General features: G+C 39.9%; 1 protein-coding gene across 1 annotated transcript in view; it reads right to left on the bottom strand.

Annotated features, from left to right (window-relative positions):
* Cdkal1 (CDK5 regulatory subunit associated protein 1 like 1) overlaps nucleotides 1-22,583 on the bottom strand; it is a 528,588-nt gene that overhangs the window by 296,567 nt on the left and 209,438 nt on the right. Inside the window, exon 9 of the mRNA XM_028775689.1 lies at nucleotides 4,026-4,129. Coding sequence (XP_028631522.1) covers nucleotides 4,026-4,129 — 104 coding nt within the window. The remainder of the gene's footprint in view (nucleotides 1-4,025; nucleotides 4,130-22,583) is intronic.

Raw genomic sequence — 22,583 nt, 5'->3', positions numbered from 1 at the left:
CAGAAAATCCAATACTGCTCTTAGGCTTAACTACCCAACATATAGCAGGAAGCAATAGTCTTCATCTCATTGTTTTTCACAATTAATCTTGGCCATGACAGACAGTGTTATTTGCCAGCCTGAAGCTTCAAATTTGATTTTTAAAATTTCAGCACTAATACTGAAATCACAAGGCAATAAAAACTGTCTTTTTATTCTGAATATTTCATCCACAATTTACATTGTATTCTGCAACTGATTAATGTCATATCGCCTGCAAGGGCTTTTCAGATTGATGAGGGCAGAAAAAGGTGTATGTGTTGTGGGAGGGAGAAAAGGGGAACAACACACAAATGAGATCTAGAAAAGCACACGATAGCTGTGCAAACGGCCCATCCATCATCTCCACGTTTTGATTCAGAAACAGAATGGAAGGTGCTGTTTCCACACCACTCACCCTGCACACACACAAAGGTTTGCTCCATTGAGAACACAACTGAAGCTGATTGATTAGCTGCTAGAGAAAAATCGATACAAATATCCTAGAAAACACCAGCCTGTGAATTCATTTTGGCTCCAACAAAGTCCTGGTCACTGCTTGACATGTTCTTCTAGATATCTAAAAATGCAGCTACACAGACCCCAGCAATCTCAGCCCAAGGACCACAGTTAATCCCTATGATTTCATTAAAGGAGAAAAAAATCCTGACTCAGCAGAGAGAAGGAGACAGGGAAGACGATTTCCCAACATACAAATGTAGATATGCCTCTGAACTGAAAAACACTTAGAAAGTAGAAAGTCAATGGAAAATGCCCAGAGGACTAAAGTGAGATAAAAACATGGAAAGCAGCTAAGAAACCAACTAAATATGTACATGTTTCATGCATAAGAGAAATTAAGGTTTTAATCCTGACTTCAATGCTGCCCATTCAGAAGTTCACAAGCACACTTTTGGAAGGCGAATGGAGGGGCAGCAGATTCAACACTTCAGGAAGCCATTTTATTCCTAATGATTTCCTGACTGGTTTACGTCCTCTTCTGAGTGCTGCTTTCCTTTCATTCGGCCTTTAGTTTGCACATTCACTATACAGACAGAAGACTTTTTTTTTTAAATAAACAAAACATTTCAAGAATATGCTACTAAAGAAGAAATTACATAGTTATTGTATGTTCTATTACCTGACAGAAACCTGGCTTCTAATCCTAGTCTATCCAAGTTTAATTTTTAAAAAATAATTTATATTATTGGCACACAGAAGCTAATAAACAAAATAATAAAAGGAAAGAAAGAAAATGCCACCAAAACAGGGGGTAGTGGCACATAAAATCTAGCATTCTGAAGGAAGAAGCAAGAAGACTGTTCAGGTTTGAGGCCGCCCTGGTTCACACAGCAAGTGCAATGTCCCAAACAGGAAGATCTTACCTTAAAAAAACAGAAAAGGAAACGGGAGCCTTGGGAAGGGAGGAGGGGAGTATTTTAAGGAAAGAAATTTACCTGTACTAATAAAGTAATTGACTAGTAGCATACTTACACTCCATCTTTAAGTAACTCTTCACAGACAGAGCCGTGTTTCTTACTCATAATGAGGCCAGCCTTCTAAATTATGGTTTTGGATCAAAGATACATGAATTATTAAAGAATAAAGAAAAATTAAAAATAAGAAAATGCAACATTTCTTCTATTATGTTACCTATAAAATTATCTTTTGTGATTTGATAATGCAAACTTTAAAACTCATTAAGACCCTTAAAGTTTCAAGGTCCTTTGTAGAAACAACGATAATGCTACACATTCAAGGTGTCTATAGTGTGAGCTTACAAAATGGTATTTCCTATCATCAGAAATGAAAAGTGACTGTCAGATTATATAGCTCATCTATAGAGAATTTTCTCATAAACCGTATTTTAAAGCAAAATAAGCCCTGTGATGGGATCCCAGTCATCTATGTCTGTTACAGAGGCTACACTGCTCTATGCAAATGAGGTCTTCCATCCTTGATTCATTTACAATTCCTTCACCATAGGAAACATTATCTACTTCTTTCCCCTTCACTCAGTCACTATCATACAGACACTATCTAGAATTCCTACAACAGATAATGCTAAATTAGCAGTAAGGACTAACTACATCGTGGAGAGGCCAGACAGCCAGTTGAAGTCACCTGGCAGTGAGCAACAGAGCAGTGTTCCAAACCCACACTGTCTACAGCAACCCTCCTGCACACATCGGTCTCCTAGCAAGGACCTCAGTGCTTCAGCAACAAAGCCACATGCCAATCAAATGAGCCTGCAGCAGTCCGAGAACCAGGGTCTCAGTACCAACTCTAAGACACAGATAACAAGAAGACAAGTTTCAAGCTTACAATGCCAACACTCAGTTCAAATGAAAATAACACACAAATCACTAATGACAATAATGTTATGATCTTCTGGAACTTTCTACATAAGCAGTCACTAAGTGTTGCTGGCCTGTGATAAGCCCGAGTCAGTCATCATCATTAGCCTAACACTGAACAGCTGACACTACCAACTAACCCCAGAAGAAACTGCATGCTGCTTAGAAGAGAAATAAGACTGCTGAGGTGAGAACACTTACAAAAGTTCCCTAACCAATTCATAAAATCCATATTCTCTTTCTCTTCAGTCCTGAATGAGACATGAGTTGGTCCATACAAAGTCATGATACAAGCCCATCAAAACTATGGCTCAATTATGAAGTAATAAAGAAAATTCTTCACTTCTAAAATAGCTACCTTATATCTTTATAGTTTTCAATTTTTCAAGTGAAATGAGATAGGTTTTTTAAGTCTATGCGATTTCATAATCTTGAAAAATATGCTCCCTATACTTGTAGAGGTTGACACATAATTCAGTTATACTTATTATCTCCATTATCAGACAGATACATGGGAAAATGAGGCCCAGTCAAAAGGGCCAACCAACATAACCAGGTGCATAGAGTAGGTTTCTATCTAAACTGCTGCCTCTTCTGAAAAAGGCTTTCAGGAATCATACTGGAAAAAAAAGACAATCTCTCAAAGTTTCCCAGAAGACATAAAACCTAACCATAAAAACAGAGTGTTACCAAGAGCCAACAAGAACATCAGTGCCTGCTGAGTGTGAACATGGCAAAGGAATAAGTTAAAAAGAAATGGTTTTTTAAAGTGGTCATATGTCAATAAATGACATAAAATAAATATCATTTTTTCTCTATATTTTTATTACATGAAACATTCCAAATACATATTGATAAAAGCTTTAGATAGATCAAATAAAGGAATGTGTTTGGAATACAAACATTGTGACATTTAGAGTTTAAGTCCTGAATGCAGTTTTCCAAGTTACTTGCTAAGAGGAAAAGTACATTGCTAGTAACTATTAACCCACAAGAAGAGGAGACAATAGGTGATCCACATGTTGGGTGTAAAAACATACCACTGTTATATACACAGATTATAACAAAGACAAAAGAGGAAGTTCATGGCTTAAGCAGTTATTTGTCAAAACAACCATGACTCCTGTTAAAGATAAGCTGTGCTGTTTGCTGAGGGCAGGAGCCAGTGATTCAGGCAGCAGTAAGCAGCCCGGGCAGAACGTTCCTCTCAGGACCCCACCAGAACCTTCCTCAGCCGCAGCTCTACACTCTGCATAAATCCCAAGTCATTCTCACCTGTGGGCACTTATGGTGGATATTCTCTCTCTCTCTCTCTCTCTCTCTCTCCTTCCCTTCCTTCCTTTCTTTCATTCATTCTTTCCTTGTTTCACTCATTCACCCTGTTCTCCTTTTCCATGATACCTAGACCTGTTGTTTACTTGAGTAGTTAGATGGAAAAATGGTACAAGAAACACAGCTTGAGCATTTAAATCAGATAATATGCTCTGGTAGCTGAGCAGACAGACAGACAGACAGACAGACAGACACAGACACAGACACACACACATCAGGCAGCTAAAGCAACTGAACATTTAATGGGAAGTATTACTTAGGAGATGAATATGACTTATTAAGAAGACGGACTTCATACATAATTCTAGAAACTCTCACCTTGAAAGGACTGCTTGGCTCTCTCCACCAGTTCATCAATGGGATAGCTGGCCAGGTTTCCTCTGGCGTGTTTAGTTTTGCAGTAGGTACAAGCATTAAGACACCTGTTTAAACAGGAACAATAAATAAGGCTCAAAAACTTAAAGACATACATAAACTGGTAGGCAGAAAAAACAGTGCAGTGACATTTTAGTAACATTTGCTTAATTTATATGAGATAAAAAATAATTATCTAAATGATTCATATTTACCTTCCATGAAGAACAGAGTTGGTAATCCTTGACTTTTAACTATGAGAGAATGATCATAGAAAGCCACAGATTATCCTAAAACACATAACTCTACAAAGAGCAAAGTTTGTAAGTACTTTATGATTAAACACATACATGTTTTCAGGACCCAAGTTTATAAACCCCATGATTAATCAAATGAAATTCAAAACATCAGTTTTTAAAAAAAATTCATAAACCACCAAAAATTTCTTTGGCTATCAAATAATTAGAAAAATTTTAGTACTGCTTATATGTGGCTTTTTATTAGGAATATTGAAGCATATACATTGAATCTTTAGATAAGGATTTAAAAATAAATGAATAGGCAACAGCAGTCTCACAAAGCTAGAAACTGTTAGAAAATTTCAGACTAATTTTTTATTCCATAAGGGAACTGTTAAGATGTGCCTGTGACTTCCATGAGCCAGAGAAACAGACAAGATGGCAAGGCACGCTGTGAGGGATGTAAAAACTGACTCAGGTCCCAGTAGGCTTCACCCATGGTTCAAAGTTACTTTTTCCAAATTAGAATATTGATTCCTTTAGTTGAAAAGTAAATTTACATCAATGTATTACAAACTAAAAGAAACAGTTTTTAATATACAAAAAGATGAAGTGTAAAAACACTGGAGGAAACAGAAGTTGTCTATCCTCTGTATGTTCAGTATCCACTGTAAGGAACAAGGCCCTCAAAAGACCACTGTCACACAAAGGCTTTAAATTTTCACAATGTAAAAGCAGAATTTGACAAATGAACCTTAACATCATGACTTTATTGGTATATAACTGTGAGATATACATGAATTACTGGCCTTAGTAGTCAAATCAACAATGTCTAATGTCTTATAGGTTTGCATATAACTCCAGGGAACAGTAACAAATACATTTTGAAAAAGCATTTTACCATTTAGCTCAGATTGATCATTAACTGGCAACACTGTCCTTCCAAGTAATTTCTATTTAACTGAAAACACTGAGGACCCTTCTGTGTGATGCTTTCTGTGCTGCCCACAGATGATATAACCCTTCAGTTTCCTTCTCACTAAGGAAAACACTTGTTAAGTTTGGTTACAGGCTCTCCTTTGGTCTCATTTGTATGGTGATGACGGGGAGGGCAGCAGAGTATATTAACAACAATGCCCACTAGATTTCAACTGTATGGGTCTTCCCTTTGAACAAGCCCCTAGAATAAATGTGAATCAAGCATCCTCGGGGTTGATTGCTAGAGCCTGTGTTTAGCAGATGTGAGGCTATGGTTTGATTTCCAGCATTTCCAGTATGATAAGTAAGAAACATAAAAATAAAACAAACACCCAAAACAATAGGAATCATTCTAGCTGTGTACAAATGAAGACAGAGGTGCTCGTCCCACAAGGGCTAAGGTAAAGCAGCATACATTTGACAGCGCTTATTCTCCTACATAAGGCCATTTGTTTATACTCTATCCATCTCTCCCTCAGTCTGAGAGCATGGAGCAGGCTTCCTGTCCGCACTGGCCTCTGCCTGTGTCTGCATGTCCGCTGTCAGTCAGATGTTCTGTGTCTCATCTTCTTGCTGTGTCACTTCATAATGACTTGTTCTGTTTCAAATTCTGGAACTCAATTCCCAGTACTGTGCTGGGTACACTGGGAGGTCAATGTGCTCTCTGACTCTTCCTCAAGTGTTCTCATGGACCTGGGATTCCCCTCCAACTGGCATTCACTGATGTCAGCATTGTTCTAGGCAAGCTGCCATGCCACGCTTTAATGCTACTTCAGGTATCCTGTTTTCGTCTTTGTCCCATGCCAATGAAAGGCAATGACAAGTCCAGGGACAATCTTGAGAGAAGCCACTAACACTTCTGACTAGAGTTGCTTCTTAAACGACACCACACCAAAAGAAAGGGTGAGGAAAGAAAAAGGACAGAAGGAAAGTGGAAAAAGTAATCTAAATAAAACACAAGAGGTCTAATAAAACTAAAGTGTGTAGAAAAGCTTTTTACAGTGGGCAAATTTTATATAGTAGTCATTTGGTGTTTGTACACTGTCATGTGACAAGTATGTCCAACTCTGTGGAGCATGTGCACTGTATGTCCAACTCTGTGGAGCACATGTATTCAGGACAGCTTAGTTTAAAAGCAGGTGTAGAAACCAAGCAACAGTTCCGAACTGTCTTATTCAATAACAGAAGTGCAGCCACTCCATGAAAAACTGCTTGTGAAAATGTACTAAAAAGGTAAAATGAGTGATATTCGAAAACATTCCTAATAAAAAGCCAGGAAATATAAATACTACATTAGGAATTCAAAATATTCTTCACTCAACCGCTCTTCCACACATTGTTGATGAGATATTTTGAATTCTAAATTTCCATTGAATAAGATAGACTCATTTTTATCTGTCAAAAATAAAACCCTGCTATTGTTACAAACCTTAAACTCAACAATTCTAAAGTGCACCTTTCTGTATCTAAAGTGCATACTTCTGTAAACATGTCACAACAGGACTAACTCAAGCAGTAAGTCTTATGTCTAGCTACTAAATAGGAGGGGTCTGCTATAACACAGAGGAAAATCACAGTGCCAAAGCACTAAAGAATGAGCTTTTTGATGTTTCAAAACAATATTTTTTGCAGTCACCAGGAACTGTGTTGACCAACCATTTCAACATTCTAAAATAAGGGAATTCATAATAGACACTTTCAATTGTCCATAAGCAATTAAGTAACTGTCCAAGAGTAAGACTGAGCCAGTTTCTTGAACAGTCAGAAAACAAAAGATCTTTGAAGGCTTACCACTGAATGCCAAAGCCAAACTGAGGTGGCCACTGAACTGCAAGGATGCAGGAAACCCTCCACCTACCCAGGGTGTGGTGACAGAAGAGAATGCTCAACACACCTACCTATCTTGTGAGCTGGCCATTGGCCAAGAAACACTAACCAGCTCATGAGCAAGGACAGATTAGGCTGAACTCAGGAGTGCGGCCTAAAGTCTGTGAGAGCACATTCATGGCAGCACATTTAAACTACACAGGGCAAACAAATGAAATAACAAGGTGGTTCAAAAATCATGAGTTCCAAAAGACTGGAAAAGGAGAATATACTGATGCAATAGCTGACCACACGAAGCAAATAAAAACAAACTCCCTTAGCATAGTGTTTTCAAAAACCTTAGATACTGTAAATTTGTGAATAATTTAAAAACCATAGTTCCACTCTAAAACATAACTCATATTATCTGTTTTTAGTGGAGAGGGGCGGTGAGAAGCATCATGTGACTGAGGCTCCTGTTTCTCCGTGATTCTTGGTTGACAATACATTCGAATATGCAAACCCACCCGAGAATAAAGCATTAACACTGAAGTATAAATTACTGAAACAGTGTAGTGCAGTCCCTTCATACACTTTAATCCTTACTTTCTTTAGATTCAGTTGCTGTAAGTATAAAAATAATTAGAAGCTTCAGGCGTGTCAAAATACTAAGCTCTTAGAGCTAAGTCTTGGAAAAGCTACACTGTGGCCTGCCCATGTTCTTCTATACCAAGATATCAGCACGCAAAGGAAAAATGAAAATCCAAGAAACAACTTCCACAGGATACAGCTGAGGCAGGCCTGGCTGTTAAATAGCACCTACTGTGCCTCAGCAGCAGCATCTTAAAGGACTTCTCCAAAAACTGGACCAAGTGTTAGAACTACTAAACAAACACAGGAGATGCCATCAGCAGACCGATGAACTCTTCATGTAATAAAGAGATGTCGGTGGCCGAGGGTGAAACTCTAAGCAAAGGAAAACAGAGCACCAGAAAGACAGCAGAAGTGGGGCTCCAGAATGAGGAAGAGAAGCAGGATTTTCCCTGCTCCCTCATCACTGACCACCAATTCCCTCCAAACACCAGAGTTTCCCTGATAGCTCAGTATTGTCTTCCACTCTGCCCTCTTGGACTTTTGTCTCCTGTGCGTTAAAAATGACGTGATACAGACTGCACCTCTACCCCTTACTCCATGCCTATGAGCTTCACTCTGTATTTCAAAGGCTGCATTAACGGGTTTTCACTCCCATGGATCTCACCCCCATTCCCTTTACCTGAAAGGATTGCTCTTACGGCCAGCACCCATCGATTCCCGTAAAACTCAAGACCTTTAAAATCATTTGGTAGGAATGGCAGCTAATAATAACAAAAGAAGATGGCTGCATGCTTGCTTGATACAGTTAGGCATCTTACATAATAAAGACGCAAGCAGCATTACCTGGATCTTTCATAAAGGAAACTGAAGCTCAAAAGGATTATAAAATCTGCCCAAAGGTACACAGAGCCAAGTCAGACTCAATTTCTTCCTTCTTCTTTTCTTTATGTGATACTGGAGACCACACCCAGGAGCTTAAGCATGTTAACCTTGTGCTATTATAACCTCAGCCCTAGACTCAATCCATCTTATCTGAAATTCCCACAGCACAAATTGAATTCTGCATTGCTCTAATAATACAAAAACTAACTTTCTGTGAGAATACAGACTGATTGCCTGAGCCTTTGAAAGCTTTACAGCTGTGCCTGGTGAGGCACCTTGCTGAGTAAGAGCCCGTGCTGTACAAGAGTGGGGATTTAAAAGTTCAAATCTGCAACACTCCTGCAAAAAGCTAGCTACAGCCACCCATGCAACTATAAACTACACAGTGTGGCTGAATGGAGACAGGAAGACTGCTGAAGTGTTTGGACTACCAGCCTAGCTCCAGGTTCAATGAGGAACACTAACTCAAAGGAATAAGAAAGAGACAAATTAAGGCACAATGCTCTGGCCTTTCCATATGCTCTAGTGTCTATATACACTACTTTCATATATCTACAAAACTGCCTTCATGAGCATGCAATTGTTACTGTGTGCCACAACCTTTAACACGGTGCTCGTAGTCCACTAAATATCCAACAAATACTTGGTGCTACTGTCAATGTCACAATGGACTAGACAAGTTATGAAACCATAGCTTAGTATAGTTAGGAAGCTATGCAGGGAGGTCCTCAGTAAAACACACACAGGGAAAGAGAAGACATCATGCCTAGCACCCAGAAGTTTCTCTAAAGTTAAACTATCTTGTACTGACACTGGTAGTTTTTACATTATTTTTTAATTTTGAGATTGTGTCATTTCCCCTTCCCTTTCTTCACTCTGAATGCTCCCATATACCCTTCATTGTCATTTTTAAATCAATGGCCTCCTTTTCATTAACTGTTCATACACACACACGCACACACACACAGCACCATACTTCTAAAGGCATAAGTACAGTCTGCTCAGTCTATATAATGTTGTTTGTATGTATGTTTGCACGGTCCACCGACCATTAGTATTGGATATCCAAGTTGGTATGTTCTTCCCTAGAGAAAGCTATTTCTCCCTTCTCAGCTTTTCCTAACTGCCTGCAGTTTCTTGTGTAGGTTTCAAGTCTCATTGGCTTTCCCCCAACCTCATCAACATGTTTGCTATTGTTGTCCGTTTCAGCTCTTGTTTATGTAGTTGTGTTGGTGAGACATGAGTCTGGCTTCTGACATTCCTAGGAGACACAATCTCACCAGAAACTCCCTGTTCTTCCAGGCTCTTGCAATCTTTCCACTCCTGTTTCTGCAATGATTACTGGGTCTTAAAGGTGCAAGAGCAGTATAGTGGACTGAGCTCCACAAGTCTGTGTTTTGAACATTGTGGCTTTCTGTAATACTCTCTGTTGAGAAGAACTTTCTAGTGATGCTGGATGAGCACTCACCAGTGCGGATACAGACACACTGTTACCATTCCAAAAGAAAAACAAAAAAACAAAAAACTAAGCATATAAATACAGTTTCATGAAGCTCATATTTTACTTGCATTTCTTAGTTCTTCATCTGGAGGCCAGAAAGAACCATTAAATTCTCTGGAACCTATACACATATATCATTCTTTATTATATCCCCAAGTTTTCCTTGTAAGTCTAGAAAACTAATCAGAATTTAAAACATACAAAAAAATGGCATGAAAACCTCTTTGTTGAAGTAAGTATTGCACTGGTTAGAGAATCTATCAGCTGATGGAGTGTAGAATGAACATCACACATGTGTGTGGAGATAACCGCAGGCCAACTGGCCATGTGTTCTATCTATATCTCACACCTTTCTACTGGGAAGTAGTCTTGCGCCCACCACCCCAGAAACTGTTTTCTAGAGGTGCTTATTAAACAGCAAAGTAAAAGATAAGTAAGAAGCAAGTCCAGCTACCATGATATATGTATGAATGTACTGAACATTCCTAGGACATACTCCTTCATGCTTAAAATAGAGCATTTTTCTTCTAGAGATTTGTAACAAGCTTGTGAACAGGACCATTTGATACAGTATATGCATCAAGATAAAAAAAAAAAGAAAACCAGCAGGCATACTACAAAGGCCTTGCAGAAGGGGCTTTGTAGAGAATGGTTTACATTTCTGAATTTGTGGGAAAAAATCAAACAAAAAGATAGAAATACAAAAATTAAAGCATAATACTCATCAAGGTCATCCTCTAATTGTACAGCTAAAAAATGAATATGACACAATTTTGCTAATAAAACCCAAGAAGAAAACACAGATTGGAAATACAGCTTTCTTCCTTGCTAAAGACAGCATTAGCATATGCACAGGTCCCCTGAGAACCAGTAAGCCTCCAGAAGGATGGAGAAGCATAGAAGGAGAGCAGGGTGGAAGCATGGGCATTGCCAGAGAATTCCTTTTGGTTGAGTTGTTTTACTTTAAATGGTTATGTGTATCATATTTTAAACACTGGTCTCAAATGTTCCTAAAATTCATTTACTTAAACTCAATCTTCATGAATCACACCATATAAATGTGCTGTCTTTGTAAGCAGAACATAAAGAATGAAATCACCATAGCATCTCAGTCCTGTCGTTACCACCTCCAGAAACCAGTGGAAGTACGTCAGAGCCAAAGACCAACAGATGCTGTGTTTTTCCTTTTTATTGACTCATTTTTATTTATTTAGAGAAATAAATAAAGGAGACATAACACTATTATCAACTCACTCTTTTAGGCAAAAAAAAAAAAGATTTATTCCATTTATTTTATCTATCTATCTACCTATCAATCTATCTGTCTACCTACTTATCTATTTAGGTGTGAATATACATCACTATGTGTGTAAGTGTTCATGGAGGCCAGAAGAAACATTAAGATCTTCTAGAGCTAGAGTTACACATGGTTTTGAGCCCCCTAACATGATGCTGGGGAACTAACTATGGTCCTCTATAAGAGCATCAAGTGCTTCTAACTGCTGAGATATCTCTCTAGTCTACTATCAACTTATTTCTGTTGGTGGTATTTTGTTGTTGTTGTTGTTGTTGTTGTTGTTGTTTTAAGTTGAAAAACAATTCATACTGAAAATAATGCACCAGGAGGTAAAGAGATGGCTCCATAGTTTAGAGTCTTTTTGGTCTTCCAAAGACCCAGCTCTGGTCCCCAACATCCACATGGCAGCTGACAATCATCCCCAACTTTAGTTCCATCAGATACCCTTGCTGAACTCAAAGGGGACCATTCACACAAATAGTGCACATACATACACACAGGCAAAACAATCATATAAGTAAAATAAATGAATCAAAAAAAGTTTAATGAAAATTACTGATCAAAATACTTGATGATACACAGCAGTACTGGCAGGCTTACTGGTCTTGGCCTCACTCTGAGAAATCAAAACCATCTCTGCCAGTGTACATTCATGTCTTAGAGAAGGATGGGTGGAGGGGGCGGGGGTTAAACATCTAGCAAGTCTTATACTTGTTTTTTTTTATTTTACTCTTTGGGGACCTTAAAAAATTTTTCCTAGATCCCCACACACAAGATTCTATGTACTTCTGAGGTGATCTTTTTATGTTAAATTCTTATGACCAAGGTTGAGAGCTGAAACCTATCCACACAAAAACTATGGTATAAAGAAAAAAGAGCCGTATAGACCTAATATAATGAACATCTATAATATTACAAAGAAACTTGCATATGGAGACGTTAAGATAAATCTTTTGTTAACCATATACAAGAATGGAAGATCTTTGTGTTTTTGTTTGTTTGTCTGTTTGTTTGTTTGTTTTGAGGATGACTATTGACTGACTCTGAAGAAAAGAGAACACAAAATTCTTCAAGTTGTAGACACGGGAAGTAACACAGTGGCTATACAAAACAACTTGATAGTTCCATACAAAGAGAAAAAAGATGATATGATCCAGAAACTCCATAGACACAAAAGAACTACAAAGGCATAGATACAGATTTGTTCAACAATGTTTATGGTAAATATTGCTCTCAGAGCAAAAATGCTAAATAAATACAAATATTCATCAGAATTAGAATACACAAAGTAAATCTGGTAGGTACACAGAACAGAATAATATCTGGCCTTGAAAAATGAAATCTGCCACATGCTATATCTCAGGAGAACCTTAAATGTACAACATTAAGTGTAAAAAGAAAATCACAAAAGGAAAAAAATATGTGATTCCAACTGAAAAGTAAGTAGTGTAGTCAAATTCAGATGCAGAAAGTGGGAAGGAACCTGCCAGGGATGGAGATGGGAGGGAGCAGGTATGCTGTTGTTTAATGAACACAATCTAAGGTTGGGGAAATAGAAAGACTCTGGAGTCCAATGGTAGGGAGGGTCTCCCAATAAACACAAAGACTGAGCTAATTGCTCCCAAACTGCAAAATCAAGAGAAGTAAAATGCTCAATTTTAGGGTGTGTAATCTGAAGTAAGGAGAAAAGGTCTCCCTCTTTAATCCAAGAGAGCCACTTGGTAATGTAGTCCAGGTTAGCCTCAAACTCTCTGTGATCCTTCTACCTTTACCTCCTGAGTACTGGAGGTATAAGTATGAGTCACCATGTGTGGCTCAAAACACACAGACTAATTAAGAGACTGAGAAAACACTTGCCTAAACAACTGAAGTCCCAGGCCAGTCAGAGACATCTCCCAAACAATCATGTGTGATTGACCTCTGAGCAACACACACACACACTCACACTCACACTCAGAGGTGAGGGGAAGAGAGGAGAGGGAGGAAGTAAGGAAAAGAGGAAGAAGGGAGAGAGGGAAAGACAGACACACAGATACCTGGAGAACCACACAGACACTGGACTACTTAATAACACTGGATAATAACAACTGAAAAAGAAGAATGAAATTTTATAGATAACTTCAGTAGTTCACAGATCATCTAAAGACTGTGACCTGCTGACTACAAGTCATACATGGGTGTTATATTCCAACATAATCACGAAGAAACAGGACCCAAGGAGCTTTGTACAGAATTAGTTCTATGTTGTCCCTATAGTGACTGGCAAACAAATCCCATCCCTAAATATAATGAAATGTATTACACAGCAGACATGGCTCTTTCTTCCCAGAGCTCTTTCCAAACAAACATAAAGCAAGAGCGACTCCACATGTGCTGTTGGTATTTCATCACTGACTGTTTTGTACAGAACAAGAGTGTTGTTGCCTACACACTATTTCTCAGCATCAACACCCATTTTCTTATGCAATTTCAAGTTTGGTTGGCAGGTCAGAGACATTTTTTCCAACCACAGACAAAACGTCTTTTGATACTCAAAGAAAATGTTCAAGGAAATGTTCCCAATAAAAGACAACAAAAACAATGGTATGTAAGTGCATCAGCAGTCTAAGGAACAGCTGAGGTGACTCTACTTAACCTCGGGTGGGATGTGACAAAGTACTACAACACACCTAGTCCATGTCTGCAACCAGAGACTGAGAAATGCTTGCAGAATACCACAGTGCTGGGAAGGAGGCAGGCAGAAACTTTTGTTTTGTTTTTTGAGACAGGATCTCATAGTTCAGGCTGACCTTTTTTTTATTTACAACTTTTTTTTTAAATAAAGGGAGTCATAGTTTGAGGGCACAATCCTTCATAATAGGAAAGCATAGTGAACAGAGAAGTTCTAGCTTCTGAGGCCACCCACTCCTTTATATGCAGCCCACAACCCCAGCTCATGGGATGGTACCTCCAAATTCACAGAGGATCTTTACACCTCAGTTGAGCTCAGGACTGTCTCTCTGGAATTCCAGATTTCATCTAGTTGCCCAAGGGACTCACCATCAAAGAAAGCTCTGCACTAGGCCACACAATGAAATCAAGACTTTGGTCTCGGAAATCTGGACAATTTTCGTTATCTTTTCCAGCTCCAGGACTCTGAGCTCCTATCTCCTGTCTCTATCACCACACAGCTGGAAATACCAGCATATGCTGCTACACAAAGGGAGTAGAACCCAGGCCTCAGGCATGCTAGGCCACAAGTCTACCAGCGGAAAATGACTGGTCCACCCTAATTTCTCACTTATTTGGTGTTACAGAAAGCTGACTTCCACATGGAATTTACTTTTTCAAATTAAAATGCTATCATTTTTTACCTTGAAATCTCATAACGAGAAAATTTTTTTTACTTAAATATAAACAAATATGTATATATACATATGTGTGTGAGAGTGTGTGTGTTTATTTGTAAGGATTGGAGACATAGCTTACCAGTTAAGAGCCCTTATTGCTCCTGCACAGGATCTGAACTTGGTTCCCAGCATCAATGTTGAGTAGCTCACAATCACCTGTAATTCCAGATTTGGGGAATCCGATGCTCTCTTCTCAACTCCTTACATATTGGTACACATGTACACACACAAACACACACACACACCAACAGCACTGTTCCAGGCTCTTTAGATACACTATGCAAAACCCGAGAAGCACCCCCGTGAAGTAGCTGCCACTGGCATTCTCTCCAAAGATGAAACAGACATAGAAACATAAATAATCTGACAAATATCGCAAACATTACACAGCTGGTTAAGTAGGTGAACCAGACAGTCTGGCTCCACTACACAGGGCCGCGACCATTACACACGCTACATGTCATAACATATTGGAAATAAAGATAAGTTTGATAATGCTTAACAAGCTCTTTAATGGGAGCACAGTAGAAAATATTTCAGTTGTCTCGCTGATCCCAGTTTTATTTTATTTTTGTTTTTAACTTTAAACCACTATCCTAAAAGTCTATGTGTCTTGTAGGGTTAAAGACACAACTGAAGCCTAAATTTTTGGTCAATGTTCATTACTATCAGGAAAATACTTAACAAAGATTATAAAGGGCTATTTGCAAAAATCTTTTGCAAAAAGGCAAGCACAGAAGTACACATCATCCAGCACTGAGGCTGAGGCAAAATTGGGAGGTTAGGACCAGCTTTAAATGAAAGAGAAAAGAAACTTAATTTTCTTTCTAATTTCATGATCAGTATATGAATATAAAACGAAGGCTATGAGAGTGGTACCTGGCACAGTAAAGAAATAAACATATTATCTTTGGAGGCTATAAAAGAGCAGGTGACTAATCAGAACTTTCACAAACTGGCACATGATAAGAACTTTCAGCACCTCAGCTGCACGGTGTTGAGGTGCAGGTAGACTACCCAAAATAATTAGAGGCCTGGAGGAAGCACAGAGTTCATGCTAAGTGTGACTCATGCATCTCACAGCAAAACAAAATCCACCAGACATTTATCTCTTCAAAACAAGACACTGGGTCTGGCAGCAGCCCACAAGCAAGGAAGACCACGTGAAAGTCAGACACTCGTGTGCTGGTTAAAAATAAAAGGGCGGGGAGGCACATGACGAGCGATGACTCCATGCTGACCTCTGAGACACACAATGCTGTTTATAACATTCACAACAGTTCAAAACACCTGAAAACAGCAGCAACGTTCACAAGACAACTCGGAAGGAAAAATAAAGGCCACTTTGTAAGTCAGAGTCCCAGTAAGATGTACTGAATCTGAAGAACACAATCCTGAGAAGACTGTCACACTGGCTTCAGTGATGAGGCCTCTGTCCCTGTTAACAGCTCAGTGTAAAGTGTAGTCACCCCTTCCTGCTTTTAGCTCTATACGCTGGGTCCACAGGTATGGAGAAGACAGCTAGCCCAGCTTCCCTCATGGAGGAGAAAGGTTACAGACAAACTTCCACAGATACATCCACTCAAACACTGATTTTGTTTGAAAGATTGTGAAATCATGCCCCAGAGCAAGAACACTTGCAGACCCAATTCAGGTCCCAGCTGCTAGGAAAGACAAAGAGGCTTTTGTTCAAAATGTACTATAAAGTATTCACCTCCTCACAAAAAAAAACAAAAAAAAAAAAGAAAGGAAAAGAAAAAAGAAGCCTAACTCAACAAAGCTGCCATGAGAGTAAGAGCACAAGGCTGGGGTCTGTGACAGACCCTTATCAAGGCAGATTTAACAGTGTCCAGTTGAGCCACAACTACAACTAGCTAGTACTCATAGCAACAAACTGGTACTATGATCATCAGCAACATTTGTAATTTTTTTAGATTGATTTTGTTTTATATGCACGGATGTTTTGCCTGAATATATGTTAAGTTTGTGCACACTGATGGAGCTCAGAAGAGGGTGTTGGATCCCCAAGAACTGGAATTAAGACAGTTATGAACTATCATGTGGATGCTGAGAATTGATTCTAGCTCCTCTGTGAAAGCAAAGTGCTCCAAACACCTGAGCCATCTCTCCAGCCATAGCACTAGTTTAAAGTAAATACAGCCTGTCACTGAGTGATATACATGCCGGCCCAGAACGATCAGAGGAACAGGGACATGTTTCATATGTTTGGGATAGTAGTTGAAAGCCACAAGGATACATAATGTCATTACTCTGTGTGTGAGTGTGTGTGTGTGTGTGTGTGTGTGTGTGTGTGTCTGTGAGAGAGAGAGAGAGAGAGAGAGAGAGAGAGAGAGAGAGAGAGAGAGAGAACCCTACAAAAGCATCTGAATATTCCCTCCTCTCCATGCATCTTCTTAGGCCAGTAACTATTTTACACCATCCAGCAACCATACTAACTTCAGCCTTACTCACCTACACCCCTTAATAAGAGCCCAAGTCTCAGAGAGGCTCGGTTTAAAAACTTGTTATAATCATGTACAAATCTACCTTGCTCATTAAAATCACTAATTCCATATGGATCTATTAAACATTTAACTTATGTGTGAGGAATAAAAATGTGACTAAATTATGAAGTTTGAAGAGTAAAGATCCACAAGAAAGGAATTGAAAGAAACCGTGGAAAAGAAGACTCGGAAGAAGAGCTATACATAAGAGAAAGGATTAATAATGGAAACTCAACAACAGTCCCAAACACCATCAAGAGCACGAATTTGAGAAATTTTTCTCTCCAGCCTCGTCAGAAGAAGGGTGGATAGCATGAGGGGGGAGGGAGGGCTGGGGGGCTGGAGGCAGCAGTAATCTAAGTATATATCCAACCAGATTTAGCAATTAACCACAGGTTGCAGGTAGAAGAGTTAGAATGTCTTATTTTTTTTATTACCACAAACATATAACTTCACATAGTATTTATTCAACAGAATATACTGGGCCATAGCATTGCTTCTAGACAATCTATGTGTATCAGCCTCTCATGAGAGAGTGCAATGGCCTCTAATTTCCTGCCTCCTAGAATGTCTACAATGTGTGAACCTTTCTTGACAGTGTTGGCAGGATCAGAAAACCACTTCAGACCACTACAGTGTTTCAAAGAGGTACAAGGTCCTTTGCACCATTCCTTAACTTCTGCCCATCAAGGAAGCACTCCTTTGCTGGCTTTGAGTGAGCAAGACGTCACAATGTAGGAACAGCAGTGCACAGAACTGGGGGTATCCTCCAGTGGAACTCCAATCAGAGACCAGGGACCTTGACACAACTGCCTATAAAAAACTGCATGTTCCAAAACACACAAAACCTGGGAAAGTCTCCCCCTCAGTTACAAGGGACTTCAAATGATATGGCAGCTACTGCAAATATGCACTCTGCAGGCTGGCTGAGGAGTACAGCACCCAGTCACCCGACTCATAGATACAGCCAAAGGAACGTGCTGCGAGCAGCCACATTTGGGAATATTATTATATATCAATAAATAACTAATGCCAGGACTCTGATCAGAGAAGCTTCATTTTGCAGTAGACAGTGGTTAACACACATCTTGACAATGTACACACAGAGACAAGACCTTGAAGCACTAAGCTGTAAATGGGATGTCCCTATCAAACCCCTCCCTTCAGGGCTCACAGACATGTGCTGAAGAGGAGAGGAGGGAGAAAAATTGCAAGAGCCAAAGATGGTAAACAATTCCAAAGAAACAGAGTAACAAGACTGATGTACATATAAACACACAGAGATTGACAGGAGGCACATGACTTACACAGATTCAAACCAACAAAATCTCAGCACTGAGAAAAGTACTTGGGCATAAAGTCTCAGCTCTGACCTATAAGATATTTGCAATTGCTATCTGATAGGAACGGGAAAATCAGTTTACTCCAATGGGGTGCCACAGTGAAGGGTAACCTCACTCCAGGGCAGGCCTCATCCTCAGGTACAGTTGACTAACATAAAAAGATTCCATGTGATTGTGTGGTGTTGTTGTTTGGGTCTGGCTTGGTGGTTTTCTTTTTGATTTTCTTTTGTTTTGTTTTCTTGTAACTTTTTTCTTTGTTTATTGAGAGGGAGAGAAAGAACATGAAGTTAGATACAAACATTGGGGAAAAAGGAAGATTTGGGGAAGTCAAAAGATATGATCAAAATATATTGAATAATAATTTTTTTAAATTTAAATATAACAAAAGTAAGAAAAGGAAAAAATGTGGAACCTTCAGAATGTTACAACAATCCACTTCTAAGAACACTAGATTGTCAGGGAAATGTGTCCTTCTGGCAAAGGTTCAAGAAGCTTCCAAGACTCTAAGCCTCACTATGGCCTAGACAAAGCACAGTATGCTTGTAGAACGACAATGAGCAGCAAGGAGGAACTTGCCCTTGGAAGGTCAGCTCACACTCACTTTACCTGAGCTCTGACACACTGTTAGTCTCAATGTTTACAGTATTGGAAATCCATCATGACCAAACAAAACATACACCAGTGTACCAATGTTTCAAGCAGTGATCGGCAGTTCTTACTTGGTGTTCTAGTACACAAGAAAAGTTCCCAATGCAATGCATGCCACCTAAGTGCTATAGCAATTCACTGCAATTCTAGAACCATTGACATTTCACTTCCCACAAAACATTGTGGCATTTGTTAATGGGGTCAGAAGAGAGGAATCTGAGAAGTGCACAGCTAACATGCACAGGAGAATGGACAGGGGCCACAGGATAGCCAAAGCAGGTCGGATATAGCATAATTAGAAGAATGGCAGCATCCCAGAAGGAGGCAGCCCTGTCACAGGCAACAGAATGTGGCTTTTCACAAGTGGACACAGGGATGGAGAGGAGATAGAAAAACATATTTCTGGAACAACAGCTAAGCATCGGTGTACTGTCTAAGGGGAGGAGCGAAGAAGAAAAACACGAGGAGAAGGGGCAGATGTAGGTGCGGTAGCAGGAGTTACCAGTCAGTCAGGCTACAGAAAAGACTGAATGCTTGGCTGGCTGAGAAGTGTGGTTGGATTACCAGACGACTAGAAAGAGTTTAATCATGCTGGGTCAGAGAAACTGGTACTGTCTGCCATGCGGCCTGATGTTGCTGATTCTGGAACTGATATCTGGGACACATCCTCAGGGTGAGACTTTCAGTGTGGCCTGTTATCATCGCAAAGAGTGGGCTGGAATGGGAGCTTAAACTGCTCAGTGACATTTCAACATGATTATGTGTACAACTTCCCTTCCAACTCTGCTTTTTGAAGAAAGTAAATAACTCAGTGGAAATAAGTATATTAATCCATGAACAGATGTATTTTTATTGTTCAAAATTGAGCTATCCTAACTTCATTGGTACAACTTGTCACAGACCAGATCTACACTATAAAATGTAATATGGTATAATTTTAGAGTAATGCTCTGAATGGGATCTAATATACGTTACTGTAAAGTACCAGAATATCGGATTTTAAGAGCTAGAGACTCTGTACAGTACTGAATTCTCTTGAAAAGCAGATGCAGCTGATGACAATGCGAAACTCTGTGAGCACAGGCATGAGGCATGTAAAACCTATGGAAAAAGTAGCTGGACTGGCTCTGCCCATGGGCTACAGTATGCTGACCTCTCATCTGTATTTCACTCCGCTAATTTCCTTTCCCATAAAAGAGTAAAAGGGGCCTCGCCAGGATATAATCACATTCATGTCTTACCAGAGGTTGTGCCTTATACAAGGCACTAAACCAAGTTTATTACCACCAACTTAACAACATCCAGAAAGTAGATGAGAAAAACATACAAAAGAAAGCCCTGTCTAGTTGGTCTTCAGAATGCCTCTTCTGTCCAATGCTTGTCCTCCTCCACAGCCTCAAGCCACTCATGTGCATGCCCACACTGTACCTGGCTCTGCTCAGCATACTGAAGGGAGACTCAGAAAAGCCCCTGCCCTTGGGGAACAATGTCTGTGAGTAATCCACACAATGAATAAAGCGATACACTGGTGCTATGACAGGGCTGTGCAGAAAAGAAAGAAACAGACCTGAGAGTGCCAGCGAAGAGGGAGTTAGGCCTGGACCAAAGAGGGGAAGCTATTCCAGTGGCGCTCCTCCAAAACAGGGTCTACTCTAGGACAACACCTGCATTCCATCTCACCTGCACTCCTACTGGGTCAGGCTACTCTTGCTTCTCCATTTTGAATCTATTACCTGCTCCACAGCAGCCACTGTGCCCCTGCCATGTTGATTCCCAGTATAGAGTGAATAAAACCCTGAGTATCAATGACTCCCAATTGTTTTCCTACCCCTGCTGTCCATCACTCCTACACAGTGGCCTCCTTGCTATTCCATATCAAACAGCTCACCAAGACTTTGCTTTGACTTGGGGCTCTATAGTTCAGTCATGGCCAGCACTATGACCACCACCACCACCACCACAGTTCCTTTATACCTCACATAAACGACCTCCTCCAAGATCATTCCTTTTTTTTTTTTTTTTTTTTTTTGGTTTTTCGAGACAAGGTTTCTCTGTATAGCTCTGGCTGTCCTGGAACTTACTCTGTAGACCAGGCTGGCCTCGAACTCAGAAATCCGCCTGCCTCTGCCTCCCAAGTGCTGGGATTAAAGGTGTGCACCACCACTGCCCGGCCCTCCAAGATCATTCTTAAAACTTCTCTGTCCACCATGGTTCAAGCCCTTGGTTCACAGTTCCTCAGAGAGCGAGCTCTACTGATCATCTCACACTTCCAACTGCTGTATGTTCTTAGACAGTAGTTGTCTGCTCATTAGTCTCTCTGGAATCTGAACTACACGAAGATGAGGGCCTCATTCACAGCACAATAGCTAATGCTTCCCATACAGGAAAGCCGTGTGAAGTTTTCATGTAATTAAGGAACAGGACACTCTTTAACAAAAAGGAATAAAATTTCTGAATAAAAATTTCAAGTGAATGGGGATAGCGGAATTCTTTCACAAAAAAAAAAAAAAAAAAAAAAAAAAAAGACAGAAAGCATTCCCAATGTCACAGGACCAGAAAGTGGCCAAGCAAGTATTCAGCTCAAGATGGTTGGAAACTAGGCCACATAACCTAGTGAGGCATGGCCCCATTCAACTGGAGGGAGCTCTTTAATAAACCTGCCTAGAGTTAAGACTAAACTAGCTTAATACTGGATTTGCCTGCTGACTAAGAACATCTGCCTGATATTTTACAAAGCTTTGTGATCGTTAGCAAATAAGCTAGTTAACTGAAATCTGTCTCATCTATACACTTGGAATAATACTAATCCTTCACCTCACAGAGAATAACTAAGCTAATATCTGTAAATTTCCTTAGAAAAAGATAAATGGTCACTGGGAGACCATGATACTTAAAGAAATCAAAAAACTTTGAGGCAAGAAAGCTTGAGTCAGACTAGTTTAGTTAGCAACGTTGAAGTGCTAATGAGACAGGGCAAGTGATGAGAGTCCTATATCCTTTCCACGTCAGGCCCTCCACAGTTCTGTGTGGGAGAGAAGCAAACCACCTACACGTTGCTAGGCCTACAAGCCTTTGCTCTGGGGATTCTACAGAGCACCAGCATACAGGACACACTCGGCACGGATAGACAACTACCACAGCAGGCCACGTACTAGACTTTGGTCATGGGCAGAAGGGAGTCCCAGGCAGAAGGAGCTTCTTCCTACGAGGTCAACGAGATTTCCTGAGCAGTATCAGTATCTATCTGTGGTGCCACTGACAGGGACTGGTACCACAACCAACCCTTCAGGCTAAGGAGACGGTGTGTGGTGTCTTTTTGAATGATTCAAATAATTTTACCT

Source organism: Grammomys surdaster, unplaced genomic scaffold, assembly GCF_004785775.1.
Source record: "Grammomys surdaster isolate TR1022 unplaced genomic scaffold, NIH_TR_1.0 258, whole genome shotgun sequence".
Taxonomy (NCBI): domain Eukaryota; kingdom Metazoa; phylum Chordata; class Mammalia; order Rodentia; family Muridae; genus Grammomys; species Grammomys surdaster.
Note: the sequence above shows the minus strand (reverse complement) of the source record. Positions and strands in the feature narration are given on the sequence as shown.